This window comes from Scophthalmus maximus, chromosome 5, assembly GCF_022379125.1.
Source record: "Scophthalmus maximus strain ysfricsl-2021 chromosome 5, ASM2237912v1, whole genome shotgun sequence".
NCBI lineage: Eukaryota > Metazoa > Chordata > Actinopteri > Pleuronectiformes > Scophthalmidae > Scophthalmus > Scophthalmus maximus.
The window spans coordinates 11,882,811-11,902,049 of record NC_061519.1 but is presented as its reverse complement, the minus strand read 5'-3'; the positions used below and the strand labels follow the sequence as shown (position 1 = coordinate 11,902,049).

Sequence of the window (19,239 nt, the reverse complement as noted above, 5' to 3'; positions counted from 1 at the left end):
TATAGTTTTTATTTCATTTGAAACAATTTATCACTGCAAGCAAATGCCTATCTGTGTTGTCAATGTGTTAATTACATAGTCATGAATAACTGAAAGCGGAAACAACACTATGTTATTTTTGATCTACATACTAATTCATAATGTGACCGGTAGTCTTTTCATTGACCTGTACTTCAACTCACTGAAGGTTACAGTCGGCTTTATGACAAAGAAATCAAAACAACACGGTTTACCTTCAAGATAGGGATTCTGATCACATCCCCCTCACAGTGCACCGAAGCATGTTGACAAGATATATGTTCCTGCATGTTGCCTACGGGGTCTTGATCACCTCGCAAAGGTATACACTCAAACTCCCCTCCGAAAATCAATGGCTCGCATGATTGATGTGCTTAATGTTAAGGAAGACAAGAGTTGTCATACATCAGGTTTTCTCTCAGCGTGCCTGTTTTTGTTCAATAATCCGGTTGCGGTGTAAAGACACAAGCAGGAACCAAACATCTCCGGAGATGAATTGTGAAATTCAGGCAGACAGGCAGTACAAAGACAAAGAGAGCAGCAGATTGATGGAGGGAAATAAAGAAATGCAAGCGGAAATGAAATTGACTTCCCTTGAGGAAGTTTTCCTTTGCACTTGAGAAAGGTGGCACTAAAATGAACAAATTAATAAATGAAGGGCAGCTTTTGTCGAGGGGTTTTGACATCCGCTAAAGGATGAGAGTAGCTAGAGAAACGAGTGATGCTCTTTAACTCTGACCCAAATCATGAGAGACACTGGGAGTTGTTAAAACACGGAGCAGATTGGGGAGTCTGAGTGACCTAGATAGCATTGGTTTTGAAAAGCACCCATACATCACATTAAATCGCTCTACAATGAGGCATATCTCCCTCGCTGGTAATGAAAATTACATTCTGATACGGTTCTTTGTGACATGGAAAATACCTCTACCGTCACGGACACCCTGGGTCTGTGTCTGAGACATACTTATTGGGGCGGTCGCCCCTTTGCCTGGACCTCGGTGACATTATCTGCCTCATAAACTCACATGATGGGCGACACATGGTCTAGACGGCCATGCACAAGGAGAGCAGGTGGCGATGAGGTGACCAGTCGGAAAAAAGAAATTTGTGTTGGGACTGCAGGAGAAAGAGGAGGCAGCTACCGTATATACTGTCACTGTAGAGAGACTAATTCATAAATCTGTTTGTTTTATACGTACATATACAAACACACACACACACACACACACACAAACTGGTGAAAAAAAAGCATTCGGTCTAGCCAGTCTGTTGGAGAGTGATATTTCACACTGGTTTGTTTTATTTTACTATTATCATTATTATTATTATTAGCCCTACTATCATTGTTGTTGTAATTTTTGCGGACTAATATACAGCCTCATCTTTAAACGTTTCACGATTTATTTATTTTTTGTATAATTTTGGAATAATTCAGAACCCAATTGTATTGTATTTGTATTGTATGATAATAAGGGGACTTCAAAAAGGATTCTTTAAAATTCATTGAAAGATGACACTCTCATTACAGACACTCACAATGTCACACAATGTCACAGAGGATAATATGTGCCCGGTGCTCGATGTGCAGCAGCTCTTTCCAGGCCAGGGTTCGGCTGAAGGCCTCTTCCTCCAACAATGGCCCGTCACCATGCCAACAGAAGCAGTGCCAGCCACTGTGCCAGCTTGGCATGGCCCCCGTGTTAGCAGTAGATGATTCAAGGGCATTAAAGCACAATGTTTGGGGGTCTAGTTTATCGACGGCGGTGCCAGGATTTCCCACCACAGTTTGCTTTGAAACAGCCCGTCATTCGCCGCCCTCTGCTGCTTCCCCCTCCTCTTGTGCTGCTGATCTGAGCAGGGAGGATTAACGATCCATCTTCGGGAAAAAACTTGCCTTGCATGCACAGAACCGCCAGTCATGCTCTAATGTGCTAGATTTACTCACAAGCAGTAGATAAAACCAGAGCATTCGAATACTTCGCCACAGGTCTCCTTCAAGGGTGGGCGCAGAACAGCGAGCGTTTTCCTGCGCCCTCATTAAGGATTGATGATCCAGAAGAGACAATAGCCTCTTTGTTGATTTTTTTAAATTGGTGCCTGCCAATTTGTGTGTTAAATTAATGTTGTAATGAGTGATCAAGGGGGGGATGTGTTTGTCATTTTAATATCTAACCACCTCCAGGTTATAACATTAACTGTTCTCCCTGTCTCCTCGTCCCGCAGTGCTCAGAGCAAGTGACTGTGATGGGCTGTCGGACTACATCTGAAGGACCGAAGAATAATATCCACAACAGACCCACTTTGAAGAACAATATTTGATTCAATCAATGCTGCAGCCTCCCCCGGGGAGGGAATTACACCCGAGCAGTAGGTGGGACCTCAGAAAAGATCAACAGTGGACCATGTGATACTTGACCTTCACGGAGAGAACTCAGACACACTCCAGAAGATGTCAAATTTGAGCTGAGGCTGCACTCGAGAGGGTCAGGCGGCTCGAGTTTCGGTCGTCTTTTTCACGTGGTGTTGATCGACATTCAGACACCATGGGCCCACAGTGACAGTGGAGCATAGGTATCAATGCTGGACCTTCATTTGCTGAGGAGAACCAGACACCTCACCATGGATGTGAAGGAGATTTTCTCCACCAAAGAGCGACTGTGAGAAAGACGGAAGGAACTGGGGGGGGGGAATTGGACACTGGAAGCGAGGGGGATTAGCTAGTGTGCTGCTAACCCATGGTGCATCTGCTGTGAGCAGGACAAGGGACTCAGCAGTGGAGGATGTCAGCAGAGGCCGAGCTCCAGCTGGGTGTCAAAACCAGCCAGCGAAGGGAGTCCAGGAGGATCAAAGGTACGTGAGATTTTACTCGCCGAATAATTCTGGCTCCTATATGTATGTATGATTTGGTTGATTGAGAAAACCCTGATACTCAGGCAACAAGAAACATGGAGAAAAGAGAGACGAAATGGCAAGATGGCGGCTTTAAACATAACTTTAACTCATGTTTGGATGGAGCTAAATAATGTGGCAGCGGTGCATACATGGAGAAAAGCTTCACTCGGGCAAGCAGGCCGAGAGGCTCCCTGTCTCATCCCAGGGATCCAGATGTAGTAATAGCTATTCCGTGTAGCCCCAGGGTTTGGTACTGCCATGATTTAGGTGTCACGTACAGGGTAATTCACACCCTGTTGCTTTGATGAACAGCATAAGTGATGTAATAGGACAAGTCATTCTCTGAAACGTTCACTGGGAGAAGTGAAATGGGACTGAATTGGCTGAGTGGAGGAAAGAAAAGAGAGAGAGAGAGAGGCGGTAAGAGTGAAAATCACAGGGAGAGGCAAGAAAGTGTGTGAGAAGGGGACGCTTTTTTGTTTGCCCTTCCTCTCCTCTTCCTCCGTCCATGAATAAAGCCACTCCAGCTAGTCCAGTAAATCTGACTTCTGCGGGCTGGCTGTAACGAGGCCACGGGCCAGGTCCACTGTGGCTGTTTCGCCGGCTTTGTCAGCTCGCTCAGATAAATGGCCGCGCTGGAGGAGCGCCCATCGATTCGAGTTAAATGGAAGGGGGAGAGAGCGGAGCGAAGGGGGGCTTTTACGCACGTGGCTCTGCGGCTCATCGGAGGGGGTATCGGCGTGGGCTATCAGCCCCTGACTATCAGCCCCTGACTTAACCATGTTAATCACATGTGCTGCAGGGCCCATTGTCACAATCGGCGGATATGCTATTTAGACCCATATAAATGGAAATCGGGGCAACATAAATGCAATGCAGGGTGTCAGGCAGCTCAGCGCCGGTGGTGGATATGAGCAGGCTGGGGACAGGTGAAGGACACCACCAAGGATCGGGTTGATGATATATATTAAGATAAAGTTCTGTTTATATTCAAATGGGTGGGAGGCAGCAAACAATATTGAAACGATTTAGAGGATAAGGCTGCTGTTATTTTATATTTTTATGCTCGTCAACAAATCCCTAAAATAACAACATGTAAATCTGCCTCTTCATACTCTCCTACCCTGGCAACAACACTCATGTACAAGCCCACCCCCTCCTACTGATGAACATCTTTCAAATCTGGTCGCAAATGAACAGCAATGTTTCATTTTAATTTTCTATTAAATTATTAATAGATATTAATAAACTATATTATTTTTTGGCTTCTTCGGTATTCAGAACATACAAGAAGGGGAAAATAAATGGCGAGCTACATACTGGAGCTAAGCCAACTGGTGCCATTACTCTGGAGCTAATGATCTTATTTCCCAAAATGTCAAAGCGATAATTTAACACGTGTAGAAGTGAATGTGCTTTAACCAGCAACAACCCTAATGTTATGGTTTTGACGTACAGCTACAATAGATTAGCCAAGGTAAATGTGCACATCTCGAGGTAGGTAGATGGTGCGTCATCATGGTTACGATAATAAATGTGGGTTAAGATTACGGATGATTCACAGCCATGGTTAAGAGAAACATTGGAAATGAGAAACGAAAAGTGGCCTCCCGCTCTTAAAGCCTCCATTGGTCACATGACCCATCCATTCACCCGCCTGCCCACTCACACTTCAAGAGTCAAGAGGGGAGATTTATTGTCATATACTTGATAACAAAGTGCAGACCTCATTACCAGTAATGAATGTTTTTTCTTAGAGCCAACTCAACTTTACAAAGAAGTACTAGAGTACAATAATATTACGGACATTTATCAAGGACATCTATCACAGTTAAGAGACAAATATTACAGTGGCAATAATTTGCATTAAGTGGCAATATTTAAATATAGTTACGGAACAATAAAGCATGTAAACTGTCACTTAGCCGCAGTGTAACATGGCATTGTCTACCGTCTTCCCCCTTTACCTGACGCATCACCCTGTGCTCTGTTTTATTATTGACACATTGATAGGCAAGTCATATTTGGTAACATCAAATGTCACTGCAGCGAACTCGTCGGAAGCCAGAAGTCCCCTCTGCCAATCGAAAGAATTGCTTTAAATGCGTGACTTTACTCCATCTCCATAGCAACTGTTGCTCTCCTGCTGTAATCTGTGCATGAAAAAAACCCAACCTATTCCTTTCAAAAAGAGAGACGAGGAACGGAGGACAGCGAGACATTGAGAGAGAGAGAAGGCAGAAGGAAAGAGACAGAGAGATTTGGAAACATTATTTTCCATATTTGAGCAAATAATTTGCTGGTGTGCTTATGCAATTGTTTCATCTGACTCTCCGTCAATGGGATGATAACATGATGGAGCTCCTGCCTAAGCAACAAGACCCCCCCCCCCCCCCCCCCCCCCCCCCCCCATCGCCATCCAGCGCACTTCAATACCTGCACAAGACTCTGCAGTAAGTCAATGGTCTTTCCGCCACATTGACACATTGAAGTGCACATTACCTCTCATTAACTGTGTAACTGCTTTCAACGATGCGCAATTTAACCAAAACCTCGGCCCTGTGTTTACTGCCAAAGTTGGGCGGAGGAGGTTTGATCTGTGGTCCAGACAAGGGAACACGTGCATGTGAATGTGTGTCTGTGTGTGTTTGCTGAGGCTCGTGAAGTGAGTATTTTGTGCACTTGAGGGAGACAGATGGCGGGGACAGATTTGCCTTCCTCGTACGCCCCTTCTCTTAATGACTGCTTAAAGTCGTCAGTCCCCTGCACTGATAGGACGCACCTAGATTTTTCATTTTCTGGGTCGTCAAATGTCCTGTTCAGAGGCACATAAAATAGTTGTTAATATTTTACATCGCATGTAGGTGAAGGTATGGCATGGATGGCATGTGTGTCCTATACTGTCAGACAGGGAAGACACAAGGAGAAGACACAGATACCCACTCGGAAAGGTTCAAAGGTTAAGCTGCCCCGATGCCGGATCCCCAACAAAAAGTTTCTTGTTGCCAAGTCCCTTATATCTGGAGGGGCACTTTCTGACTCTCCATCTGTTGCCATCTGTCCCCTCGCTGTCCCCATTCTTGTGTGGCAGGGAGCAGGATGCAGCACTGTGATCAGTGGCAAGCCCTGAAACAGTATGGAGCAGTGCTAACAGTAATTGTTCTCTCCATGGTCCTGGTGCAAGGCCTGTGTCAGGTGGGGGATCGTGGCGTTTGTTTTTCGAAAACCCTCTGACATCCTGATTGGTAAATACCCAGCTCCATTTCTGAGGACTTTGATCTTATTTTTGGCTTTTAATAGTGTTTATTAGTGAAACGGGGGTTCAAAATTAGTAGGTGAGAGATGCAACCAAGAGTCTAACACAAAGGGCGTATATGCGCCCAAGACTGCCAGGGCTCCCAAATGGCGTGTTGTGCGACGTGTAAGATACTTTTAGATGCAGACCAACAGCAGACAGTACTTTCGGCAACCCTCTGTCAAACTAATTAAGAGCATCAGGCTTATGGGCCAGAAATATAGTGAGGGCCACTCAACCTTGGGTAATTGTAAATCCAGAAAGCCAAAGAAATGTGTCATCCCCTACACACACACACACACACACACACACACATACACACACATTATCACCTTCTCCCTCCTTCCTCTCCTTGCGTACAGTGTGTAACAACATGAAACAGCATGCCCCGCAGCTCTTTGTTTTTTTTTCACAGCATACTCGCTTGCCTCGATCTGAACCCAGAGCACGTAGTGTACGAGTTATGCCGCTGTGTCAAGCCTCTCATTCAGTATGCAAGGCCTCCTTTTTTTTTTTTTTTGGAGTATCTGTGCTTAAACCTCTAAATCTCTCCTGAAGTGTTATTAGGGGAAAACGCATGCTGTATGTAAGGAAACAAATGGCACAGAACATCTGGTTGAAGCTCATCCGAGAGAGCGGCACTGAATTTGGACCGATTGTGTTTAAAATGCAACTGGAGCAGCATGCATTTTACATTACATTACAGAGTGTGCGAGTCAGTTAAATTCAGGATGCAACGCGTAATACTGCATGAATAGACCGCAGTCAGTGTATGAGAGGTGGTTTGAAACAAGCACATCAGTAATTATGAGAGGAGTCCCCCTCCTTGTGTCTCCGTCATGTACAGCACTGCCACAAAAAAGTACAGTATGCACTGTATGTCAAAGACGACATGAAAAACAGTAAGTCTTTTTTATTGAGTGCGTCGTCAAAGTCTGAATGTTCATTTCTCCGCACGGTTGCTGTGTGCATGGCTGGTTGCTGTTCGGAGGCACAACGTGCGGTCTATAGGACTCGTTATCCTCTGGCAGGAAAACAAGTCGGAATCAGACCCAGATTTGACATTCACTTGCTCTGAGACTTTAATGACTTTAGCCTCGTCAAGCCCCCCTCCCCCTCTTTTAGAGAATTCTGCCCTCATGAATTAGTGAGAGGGTGTGCATAGCAAAGACAAGCGCTTGCATTAGAACCAGGACATTTTTTTTCTCTCACTCCATTTGCACAAGCCATTTAATTTGCTCGATTTCCAAATTTTCCAATTTTCCTTTTTATTTAAATTTCCTTTCCTTGGTAATTGCAAGGATGAAAAGAAAAAATTCCATTTGGGTTGGGGTGGATTTAGTATGGATGGCAATACTGCGTGTTTCTGGGTAGAATAAGTTATTATGGTCTTTTGAGTACAGTCTTGACGGTCTCTGTTAGGGACATTAAACCGCGTCTTTTTGTCATGCACAGCTTAACCAGCCACTTAAATGTGCCGTTAACTGATGCGCTGTGTGTTCTCATGACCTAGAATTGAGCGACCGTGGGCCGAAAAAACTGTTAAAATTCTCCAAGGTGCTGGTGACCTTGATTTGAAATCCTGCTATCTCTTGAAGTGTTGAAGCGGTGAAACGCTGCACAGACGATGGCTGGATGGTCTATACATCGTGCACACGCTCAAGGCATCGCAGCCGACAAAATCAAAACAGGACGACGGCGAGCAGCACCGAGGCAAAATGAGAAAGGTGTCAGTGTCAAGGTGGTGTCAGGGCAGCTATGGAGACTGACAGACAGTATAATCAGCAGCTGGGATGGGAGCGAAAAAAGGGAGGGGATGACAATGTAATGCCCGAGGCCATCCACACACACACTTGCAAACGCTCCCCGAGCTCACATCACCTCCCTGCCACCGCCCAACATCCATCACACAGGAAGGGGCCTGGTGGATTGTGCGTGAGCGCTGGACCGAGATGATTCCTCTCAATAGCGGCCATTCAAGCTGGTTTGCCACCGCCAATAGGACCCTTGGGGACTGTGAGCATGGGTGAACCCCCCCCCCCACTCAAACACCCCGTAACCTTTCACCCTCGCTCTGTGTGTGAATGGCTCACAATGCCCCGCAATAGGTGATGGTGAAGTGGCCAAAGTGTTCCAGTTGTTGTCTATTTTAGTCCATTGGTTTTCAATTTCATGTTCAATGTTCTATCAGTCTTTGCTTGCGGCGGATAATTTGCTATTCATTCTAAATGTTCTATTCTATAAATATTTATACTGTTGCACAACACACACACACACACACACACACACACTTGCGTTCTGGGATTCGATTGATCTCGCACATCCTTGTTTCCTGTAATAACTCTTTCATTTTCTCTCCCACCTCATTTTTGCTCTCTCTCTCTCTCTCTCTCTCTCTCTCTCTCTCACGCCGCAGGTCAGGACCGCACTGAGGCGGGGCTTATTAAGCGTTTCCGTGGAGATGGCGTGCGGTACAAGGCCAAGCTGATCGGGATTGATGAGGTGACAGCGGCGCGCGGGGACAAGCTGTGCCAGGACTCCATGATGAAGCTGAAGGTGCAAATTTGCACGTGTGTGTGTGTGCGTGTGTGTGTGTGAGGGGGACATCATTGAGCCTCTTCATTCACCTCAGACAGATTTTGAAAAAGCATGCTCGGGCATGACTTTATTGTCTGTTGAATGAGTCATGGGAACTGTCATATTCTGTATATGACTCACTGGAGCTCTTTAAAGAAGTGACCTGAAGGAAAAACAAAAAAGTCCAGCCATATTATTCTGGAGCTCTTTGTTATGTAGAAAAGCAACTGTAAGGTTGTTTTTATATCTAGCGCAAAATGGTAGCTTCTTTGTCGTCGTCGCCCCCCCCCCCCCCCCGCTATATAATTGGCTGCTATATTTCCTAGTGTTGCTCAAAGCTCTCCGCATGTATTCATAAAGCTCTGTATTGACCTTGGGGGCAAACTGTTTTCCTATTCTGAGACACTTAAAGGGATAGTTCAGTCTCACTGTTGCAAAGGGGACCACCGAAAAAGGGGTTTAAAAATGGTGGTCCCCTCTGCAACAGTGGGACTCCGACTTCCACTTCTCCTCCAACTCCGTTAAATGACATCGCTGATCACCATCTCCATAAGATAACATATTAACTATGCATAAGTAACTCATACAACCCCACTTCAAAATCACTGAACTATCCCATTAAAGTCTTATTCTCACTTTTTAGCCTATGACTACAAGAACATTATAACCCCCCCCACTCTCTCTCTCTCTCTCTCTCTCTCTCTCGTATGTCTTCCCATGTCAGTCACAGTCTTCTATTTTTACAACAAAGTCCATACTTGTACCACATATGCAAACTGTGATACTGTGACCCAGATAATGTTTGAGTGAATGTCGCAAGTAAATTAGGTCACATTCAGTCCCACACTAAGTGCCACGGCTGGGGAAAAAATGTCTGGTGATTGTGGAAGAAACGGCTGATGATTAGCTCATTACCTCCACCATGGAGGCATTATGTGATTGGTTCTGTCTGTCTGTCTGTCTGTCTGTCTGTCTGTTTGTTTGGTAGCAGGATGACTCAAAAAGTTATGGACGGATTTGCATGAAAATCTTTTTTCAAAGATAGGTCACATGCATGGTAACAGGTGATAAGACTTTTTTTTTTGCTATTGGCGGAGGTCTGGACTGGGAGCTCTTGATTTATTTAAGTATGTGTACTCAAATGTTCTGTAAAATCACTGTACCCAAAGCTTCACCGCCCGTGTTACCGTAGAGCCTTGCACATGTGCCCTTTACAGTTTTAACATTGTAGATTCACCATCTTTTGTAATTTTCACAACAGTGGGTTGATATCAGTGAGAAAAGCAGGCTCCTCATTTCTAGCTATGGCGTCCGTGAGATGGTAAAATTACTACAACCCTGTTTAATTGTTGAAGGTTAGATTTAGTTTGAACTTTCCAACATTATGTTTCACATTTAACAGTGCATGGGATAAGGATTTTTGAATGAGGACTATGTGTTTGTGTGAGAGTAACACTGTCAGATAATGAGAATGACTGTAGAGGAGAGTAAACATCTGTAACTTTGAGTAGAACCCTGATGATGTAGCATCCAGGACCAGAGAGAAAAGTATCATGAATGGGACTTTTTGATAAAATTTTAGGTAACCCACACCCCCCAAAAATAATTTCTGAAATAGCCTTGGTCTTGAAAGTAATGGTGGGTTAGGTTACTGCTGTAAGTATTAAGCAAGATAGACAGACAACAAGTGTATCATTCACTTTTGCACTTATTATTTTACAGCCCAATGCTCATTGCAGCATGTGTGCAAAATGTATTATTTATCATCTTGAATGGTTTCAGTGGTACCACGGTAAAAGGCAAGGAATACTTATCACTCTCCCTTGTTGCAGGAAAAAAAGCACATAAGCGTCTTTGCAGTAGGTGGCGAAGGGATAAATCTTTCTCCGAAAGAGAACCTATGCATTGATTTTCAAGTAACAGATTTTGCTGCAGCTTAAATGTGTGGGAGGTCCTATGACAAGAGCAGTATAAGCCAGAAGACGAAGCCTCTCGTCGCCATGCATTCGATGCGATATGTTCAATAAAACAGCTTTTTCGCCGCCTTTATCTGACGTCTCGGCAGTGCCCTCCGCATGACTCCGGTATAGTCACCGGCACCCGGCCAGTTACAGTCAATGGAGCGGTCGATACAGACTTGGTATTATCTGGACAGGGGATAGAGGAGGGGACGGGGTTTCTATTGAGCTGCCTCTCGCTGCCTCGAGGACTAATCCACCAAATGGAGAAGCCGATGGCTGATTGACAACATCCATCGACTCTTCCGCCCGCCCGCCTGTTTCTCACTTAGTTCATCTCTTTGCCGTTGCTTGCTCTGCTCTTTATCCTCTATTCACTCATCCCCTCTTTACATTCCATACATTCCTTCATCTCCTCCTTTTCTCATATTAAAATACATTTATGTTTGTTTAGATGGATATTTTTCTCTTCTCTATAACCCTGCAGAAACAACTTGTAATGGTTAGTTATATCATATAATAAACTCGGCATTGACAAAAAAACAGGCAGAGGTGGAGGTTAGCTGATGTACAAAAGAGGTCAAGCAGTGCCAGGAATTGTAGTTTTGTCAGAGATTCAGCACAGCAGGCAGGTCTTTCTTCTCCTTTTATCTCCTCTGTTTTTCCATCTTCTATCTTCTCTCTTCGGTCATGGGCTTTGTTCTCTGAAACACACAGGTCGCATTAAATGGGACAACGTTGGAGATGTTAATTGTGTTTCTTTATTAGACTCGAGAATAAAAAGTTAAAAGGGAGAACCATGGGAAAAACATACTTCAAAGGCCGGATGGGCTGTTTTAGTCAGCACTAAATGTGAACAGCGAACCGGTCGGTCAGCGGCGCGATCCAATCCCGTCAGCACATCTCACCTCATTGTTGTGTCACGTCGAAGTGCAGGAGAGCTACTTCAAGGAAAGAGAAAGAGGGGAAAAGAAGATGCCAGGGAAATAATAACAAGACTCGCTGCACAAGGTGACGTTTGAATTCCTGCGAGAGTGAAGCTTAAAGAGAAGCACATGAAAGAACATTCTGTCCTATCACACCTTATGTAACTCCTGCCACCCTACCCCCCTCCCCCCAATCTTCCTCCCGAATCTGCCCATCACCCCGCTCACCCATCTCCTAGTGTCACCCTCACCTGAGTCGGGAGGGAAGACGGCTCACGGGGTCTTTAATGCTGAGCTCGTACCCCTTTTCATCTCCTCACGTCGTTCCCCTTTAATCTCCCGCAGGGGATGGCGTCCTCGGCACGTTCCAAAGGGGAGCACAAGCAGAGGGTCTTCTTGACGGTCTCGTTCGGCGGGATCAAGATCTACTGTGAAAGATCAGGGGTGAGTAGCATGTCAGTGAGTGAGCCCGCCGTGGCAGGGATGCACTGTACGGCCACTGCCAGCTGCTATCCTGTGAACCTATGGTATATGGGACATCCAGAGGGCAGACACTTGCACAGTTCAGTTCACAACGGCTGCCATGGCTGCCATCTTGAGTAAGCCTGGCTGGCACGGTTGACATGTTTGTACCATGGCAATACCTGCACAACAGTGGGGTGATTCACAAGGTTGCGCTCAAGTAAGAATTTGTCATTTCCATCGGTACATTTGCAAAAATCTAAATTCTTCCCCTCAAATACCAATGCAAAAATAAGGAATAAGATTCTCCCCGCAGGACATTTTGCCCTTTAGCTCATAAAGATTTAACCTGGCATTATTAGTCTCGCATTTGATATCTGATTCCGAGTAAACGGCTTGAATGTACTGTATACCCTCGTAAGATCAGGGGTATGCCGCCGGACCTACTTGAGATCACTCATGCCCTGCCTGCGTGCTAATGATGTTCCGGTGATGTTGGGAGACAGGCTGTTTTCCGTCTCCGTCCTGGCTTCCATCCCCCTGGCGGACTCGGAGGCCTGCTGTTCCATTACGGGATGATCGAGGGCCTCAGCTCTTCCATCCTGGGGCGTAGCGTTGGCTAGATGGGCCCTCTCCGCTCATCAGCGCTACCCGATAATTAGCACTCAGTTGCACCCCTTAATGATCATTGCCGCTATCGCTAATTACGCCGCGGCTCCACCTCAGCTGTCGTTAGGGCTAAACTGATAATTACGCAACGGCGCTTGTCCCGTGTCCCGACCCCCACCCAAACACTTTATTCCCCCAAAAGACACCCATCCTTGATAATGTCTCCTCTGAATGTGACTGGTGGTGATAGTGGCGTGACTTTCGCCTGTAATGAAAGAGAACATTAAGCCTCCCACCACCGCCAACCCGCCCACTAGCTTTTGACAAGCTCATTTGTTGTTTCGGAAATCGTGCCCCCTAATGCTCTTCATTTTATTTACTGATTACTGGCAGCAAATAAAACTCCACACTAAATATCCCTCTTGAGCGATTATGGCGGAAATGGGGATCACTCCGGCGCAGGCAGAGTCAGCAAGCGTTTAGATGGAAATACTTTATGCAAAGCTGACACGATTCTCGGCTGGATCAAGTAGACTAGTCATATTAGTTTTGTACTTTACATTAATCTGGGACGTCGCTCGCATCTGAGTATCGGCTAATATTCAAATAAAAGCTCCTCCCCAGCACCCTGGGCTTATCCCTGCTAACAGAGGAGCAGCAGGTAGGTGTGCTTGAGTGACAGCCTAATTAATCTGCGTGTGTATATTAGCGTGTGGTTAGGTTTCGTGAGCTTTTTGGTTCCTTTCCTCTTTTTTTTGCCTGGTGTTTCAGAGCTGTGTTTGTCCCTCGCCTGCTAATAACGATGTTTTCTTGATGAAAGATCACAGCGTCTCAAATCCTGCTCATATCGCATAAAGAACAAAAGACACCCAATTAAACAAAAATTGCATGTTATTTGATGCTCATTCTAGATGACAGAGAACCATTTTTATAGTCATAGTTAAAATGTGTAATATATAGTAGTTAATATTATCTAAAACGTATTGCGTAATAGAAATTAGAACATCCTTGAATCTCCCCCCTCGCTGTCAGAGACTTTTAGACTTACACAGTGTCAGCTGGTTGTGTTTGGCTCAACAATATGCAAAGATGTTTTAAGTAGGCTTGACCTACTTTTACTGCCAACACAGTGTACAGCGCTCCTTGTAAAACATCATATGAAAATGCAGACTGTCAAATGAAACAAGACATGTTTTCTTTTTTAGAATAAAAAGAAATATGTGATCATATTTCACCTGGCCCACATGGTCTTTCCTGTGTGAACACTTCCAGGTGCTCCTGCATTACCACTCGGTCCACGAGATCAGCTACATCGCCAAGGACACCAGGGACCACCGGGCCTTTGGCTATGTCTGCGGGAAGGAGGGCCACCACAGGTTTGTGGCCATCAAGACTGCACAGTCGGTGAGTACTTTTCCATTCCGCTGGGGGGCTGATTTAAAGTCTCGGGCGGCACGTTCAAGTCAAACCTCATATCCTGTGGGCAGCACCGAATAAGGACACAAGACCAAACCGCCGGATTGCATGTTACGATGCAAGTCATTTTAAATCTCTCAATGCTGCGTGTTAAATGGCACAGGATTTTAACATTGTCCCTTTAAAGCTGTGTTAAATTAATAGTAGTTTTGACATGGCTGAGATGGAGAATGTGTAATCTATACGCAGAGCAATTAAATATTCAAGCTGTGTGGCTATGCAAGGCCCGCCTGGCACTGTGAAAAAACTTCTTTTGGTTCAAATCTGAGACTTCACCGGGTTGTTTTTTTGTCTTCCAAGTCTCACGTCAAGTCTTGAGGGAGTCAAATTCTCATTTTCTGAAGACTGACTTAAATGTTAAGCCTCAAGTGTCAAATCTACAGATTTTCAAACTTGACTGAGGAACTCTAGTGGAAAAATGTGTGGAATACACAAATTGTGGTATGAAGAAAAAATAGTTTGAAAAAATTAAAAGTAAAGAATTTGCTGCGGTTTGAATGCATAGTATACAGTAGGTCAGTTCAGTTACATATAAAATTGAAATGTGTGTGCTCTGAGTTCTAACAACATCTTTATTGTTCTGATCAAACAATGCCAATACTAACATGCTTGTCACCACTAATTTCTACTAAACTTAGGAGACCAGGAGACAATGATCCTCCACTCCCTGCTGTGCTCAGACAGCAGACAGCAAACAGCCACACTTTACTTGTTCTGCATTTACATGATCTGTTATTCCAAGTGAGTTGACTGACTCAAAAATAAAAAAAACACCCAGATTAAATACATACCATACTTAAAGGTCAACCATATTCATTACTTTTGAAAAAAGATTTAAACCTGGGAAGCCCGGTACTTTTGACTATTGGAGGGAAGAAGATATAATTCAAAGAGGAAAACATATGCCTCCATCCATGGGTGGGGTAAGGTTAGGGGGGAAAACAAATTCCTGGCACTCTTGTCAATGATTAAAAAAAAAGCAGGAATTGATGAGAAAAGATTATATTTGGTATTTTATAATGTAAAAACATATTTTAATATACATTAATCACCGAGGAAAAATATGTCTCCTCTTACTAACCTGTTTGAGGTTTAATTATTAGGGATTTTTATACCTAAAAGTTTTGAGATCATTTTCTGAAAATGTGGGGAAAAAAATCTTTTGCTGCATTTTTCCATCTTCCTCTCCCTACATATCTACACCCTCCCCAACACTGCTCCACACTGCTCTTTGCTCTGCTGCATTGTCTTGCTATATATCCATTCCTCCCCCATTCCCTGTCAAGGGGTCTTAAAGTCAATTTCTTAATTTTTTCCTAATCTTCCTCTTCCCTCTCTGTCCACTTCACCCATCCAGGCGGAGCCTCTCATCATCGACCTGCGCGACCTCTTCACTCTCATCTATGACATTAAGCAGAGGGAGGAGATGGAGAAGAAGGCTCAGAAGGATAAGCAGTGTGAGCAGGCGGTTTACCAGGTAGGACACTTACTGGGAGTCCATTTTTTTTCTTTTCTCACTTTCATTTCCCATTAGGAGGCGAGATCGCACATTGCAACTCAGCCAGCAATGCATTCACACAACATAAAAATCTTAACACTTTCAAGCTTCCCCTGAAGTCAACTGTGTTTGTCTGCCCCACTGATTTCTGTGCTGAATATCTAAACAGAAAGGAGGTGCGACACGTTTGGATGTGATGCGTGTGACAGGAAATATATGCGTCAGTGTGTTTATTGATACAGCAAATTTGCCGCTTTCGTCAAAACTCAACGCGCTGTCATTCTCTAATTATGCTTGGTTGCAGGGGGAGACAGACTAAGAATGTTTGCCATTTATTACCTAATGAGACTATGAATTCTCAGGATTACCGATGACAAAACAAAATGTGTCGTCTGCCCTCTTGTCCCAAACCCCCACAGACCATCCTGGAGGACGAGGTGGATGATCCAGTTTACCAGGTAGGTCCATGAACACACAGATCAGGGAGCCAATCGCTGCCGACTTCAACGCTTTTTTTCGAGCTTCACTGGCGCTGTTTTTAAACTCTCAAAGCTTCGGATAGAGAAAGACAATTAATCTCGCAATTCAAATATGTTCTCCAGCCGCTGATCTGCTTGAATTAATGATTCATGATATACTGCCATTCCAGTAATACACAGTAGACCATCCTAGTGGACAGTTTTGTTCAACCATTCAACTCCCATTTGCCAGTGCGGTGTTGTAAAACCATACTTTTTTAAGTTGATCTGTGTCAATGTTCTGATTTCTTTCAAAGATATATGCCCCCCCACCCACCCCGGACTGGTTGTTACCCCCTCTCTTTTTTGCCCTGTGCATTTATTTGGCTGAACATGATTTTTTGTTTTGTTTTCTCCTCTGTGTTTGCTCACACTGAATACAGACAACACTAACTCTTACTCTGAATGCATATGTTCAGCAGTACATCCAACCACCTCCCAGATCACTTCTGTTCTTCGCTCTAGCTTGAAGTGTGCGTTTCATAAAGTCATCCCATTTGCAGTTTTTTTCCAGTTTATGTTGATGTTGGTTGACAAAACTCCAGAGACTTGCCAGAGTCTTGAAAAAAGGAATAATTTGACATTTTGGTAGAAGCACTTGAGTTAGATCGGATGACCTCTCTTATGTCGTCATGTTAAACTTGTAGATGGATTCAGAGAAGAACAGCTAGCCTGGCTCTATTCAAAGGGGACAAAATCCATCCACTAGCACATTAAATAGGTCGCAAACCAATACATTAAATCTCTCTTGTTTAATATGTACAAAAAAACACACGACAATTTGTTCTTGGGGAGGTTACGTGTGTGACTATCTCTTGGTTCGGACCAGTGACTTTCGTTATTCACTGGCTGGAGTCTGCTGCCAAGAAATAGTCTGGTACAATAACCCCCTGAAAGCCTTCAGAAGTGTACGGATTCATCTATCTTCATCTTTGATTAAAGATGCTTTCAGACATGCACTGAAGTCCGGTACATTTTCCTGAACTTTTCCCGAAGGGGCTGTAAGTGAGAACGCAAACATCTGCAAATGTTGCTCCGGACATTTTCCGGAACTCTTGCTGACGGCCCCCTTGTAAACTTTCCGTAAATTTTTCTGAGTGAGCCCATGTGAGAATACAGCAGGAAAATCTCAGAAAAAGGATTCACAGCGAGCGAGTGGGCGTGTTGATGAGCGTAAAGAAAAACTTTGCCTTCCACAGCAGAGTCATCGCCCCGACTCCGGCTGCTCTACCCAGACGCCGCATAATATTCTGAAAGTTTTCCTGTTGGTGTGAACGCAGCTTTTCTCTTTTTTTAATTCATTTTATTGATCTAATTTCAGAGTCATACTATTTCTAACCCCTTTCAAACCAATTTACAACCCTAAACCAGACCCTCAAACAATCTCATCACAGTACTTTTAATTTTATCTTCATTCTACAGCACAAATTGCATGCAATGTTAACACTAAAAAAAGGAGACCAAAAAAACAGGCGTGTCTCGGGCTGCGTTCGTCGTATGTGAAAGGAAAATGAGTTCATGTCTGAAAACAGCTGTGGTGAGCTCTTTAGATGAATCCAACCGACGTCTGACGGAGCCATCTAGCGATTTCCACGTTTCCGGTCCAAATAATGGCCGTACACATACGAGAAGAGGTCACAATCCTCTCATCGAAAGCGAGAAGGCCAAGTGTATGTCCCAAAATTTCAAACTATTCCTTAACTTAGAGATCCATAAGTGCATTTATATCAACCTGAGAGGAGATTGATGACGGATTTGAGGACCTTATGAGACTTCAGTCGTGGATCTCGAGCCAAAGACATCCGGGTCTGTCTTCCCTCTTGAAGACAGACCTCTAGCTATAGGACCTCCACATTGCCTTGAACTACTGCCTGACCTATTATACTTGTGCTCTTTCCTCTTCCCACCTCACTCTTTTTCTTTTTCTCTCTCCATCTCCCCATCCCTCTTTCATATGACCCATTTTCACACCCCTGATATTCGGTTTCTCATTTAATTCCTCACTGGACGTCATCCCCACTCCCCCGTGCTTCCATTTATTCTCATCATGTATCACCCCCCACCATCCCTCTCTTTTATCTGCCGACCTCTCCCTCTCTCTCTCTCTCTCTGTCTCTCTCTCTCTCTCTCTCTCTCTCTCTCTGTGTCTTCTCATCTCATTATTCTCTGCACCTCTACGCCTTGCCCACTACTTCTGTTCTGTAGTACATAGTGTTTGAGGCTGGACACGAACCCCTCCGCGGCCCCCAGTCAGAGGAGAGCGTTTATCAGGTACAAAGACAAGCATTGCCCCTCTTTTCTTCCTCCCTCTTGATACCCTGTGATAGATGATAATGGTAACATTACTAACACTTTCACGGCAGCCTTTAAAAAAGAAGTTACAAAGAGCAGATTTAGTTTTTTGGTGGGGGATTCAGAAGTAGATCAAACTGAGGTTTCTTTTTTGATGTGGCTGTCTCCTGTAGCTTCATTATAATAAAAGAAGCCCCTTTTTTTGTCAGTGGAATACTTTTGATGTGCAGCAGCAGTTGTATCTGTAACCATACACAGCTCTGGTGTGGGGTTGGGAAAAGTGAACACACGCTGATATTAGTGAAAAAATAACACGATAAATTAGAATCTGAAGGCAATTTGAATCTAGCACAGGATTAACAATTAATTATACTGTATATAGAGATAATTAATGGATTAAATACACTAAGTGGTTATTGCTAAACAATCGCAGACCATAATTAGTGTTTTTTTTCAAAAGTCATGGTTTATAACTTTAAAGATGCTCAAAATCAAAAGGCAGCATCTTAATGTTTAATTAAAAGGTTGCATCGTAACCAGCATTAGCACAGTCAAGGTCAAGGCTGGTTAGTCTGGGTATTGTACCCATAGTCTGTGTACCAGGCCCCTTTTATACATCCAACACTTTGACCTTTTGATTTTAGACCATTCAAAGGACCAGCCAGGACTCGTGTCCAGGGACGTGTCATATGATTTAATCCGACCCCACCTCCCT

The 19,239-nt window shown here is 44.2% G+C and overlaps 1 protein-coding gene across 1 annotated transcript in view; it reads left to right on the top strand.

Annotated features, from left to right (window-relative positions):
- LOC118310447 (complement component C8 beta chain-like) overlaps positions 1 to 19,239 on the top strand; it is a 52,542-nt gene that overhangs the window by 18,405 nt on the left and 14,898 nt on the right. Inside the window, exons 3-9 of the mRNA XM_035633378.2 lie at positions 2,245 to 2,871; positions 8,625 to 8,764; positions 12,015 to 12,113; positions 14,013 to 14,144; positions 15,574 to 15,693; positions 16,134 to 16,172; positions 18,438 to 18,503. Coding sequence (XP_035489271.2) covers positions 2,802 to 2,871; positions 8,625 to 8,764; positions 12,015 to 12,113; positions 14,013 to 14,144; positions 15,574 to 15,693; positions 16,134 to 16,172; positions 18,438 to 18,503 — 666 coding nt within the window. The 5' untranslated portion in view covers positions 2,245 to 2,801. The remainder of the gene's footprint in view (positions 1 to 2,244; positions 2,872 to 8,624; positions 8,765 to 12,014; positions 12,114 to 14,012; positions 14,145 to 15,573; positions 15,694 to 16,133; positions 16,173 to 18,437; positions 18,504 to 19,239) is intronic.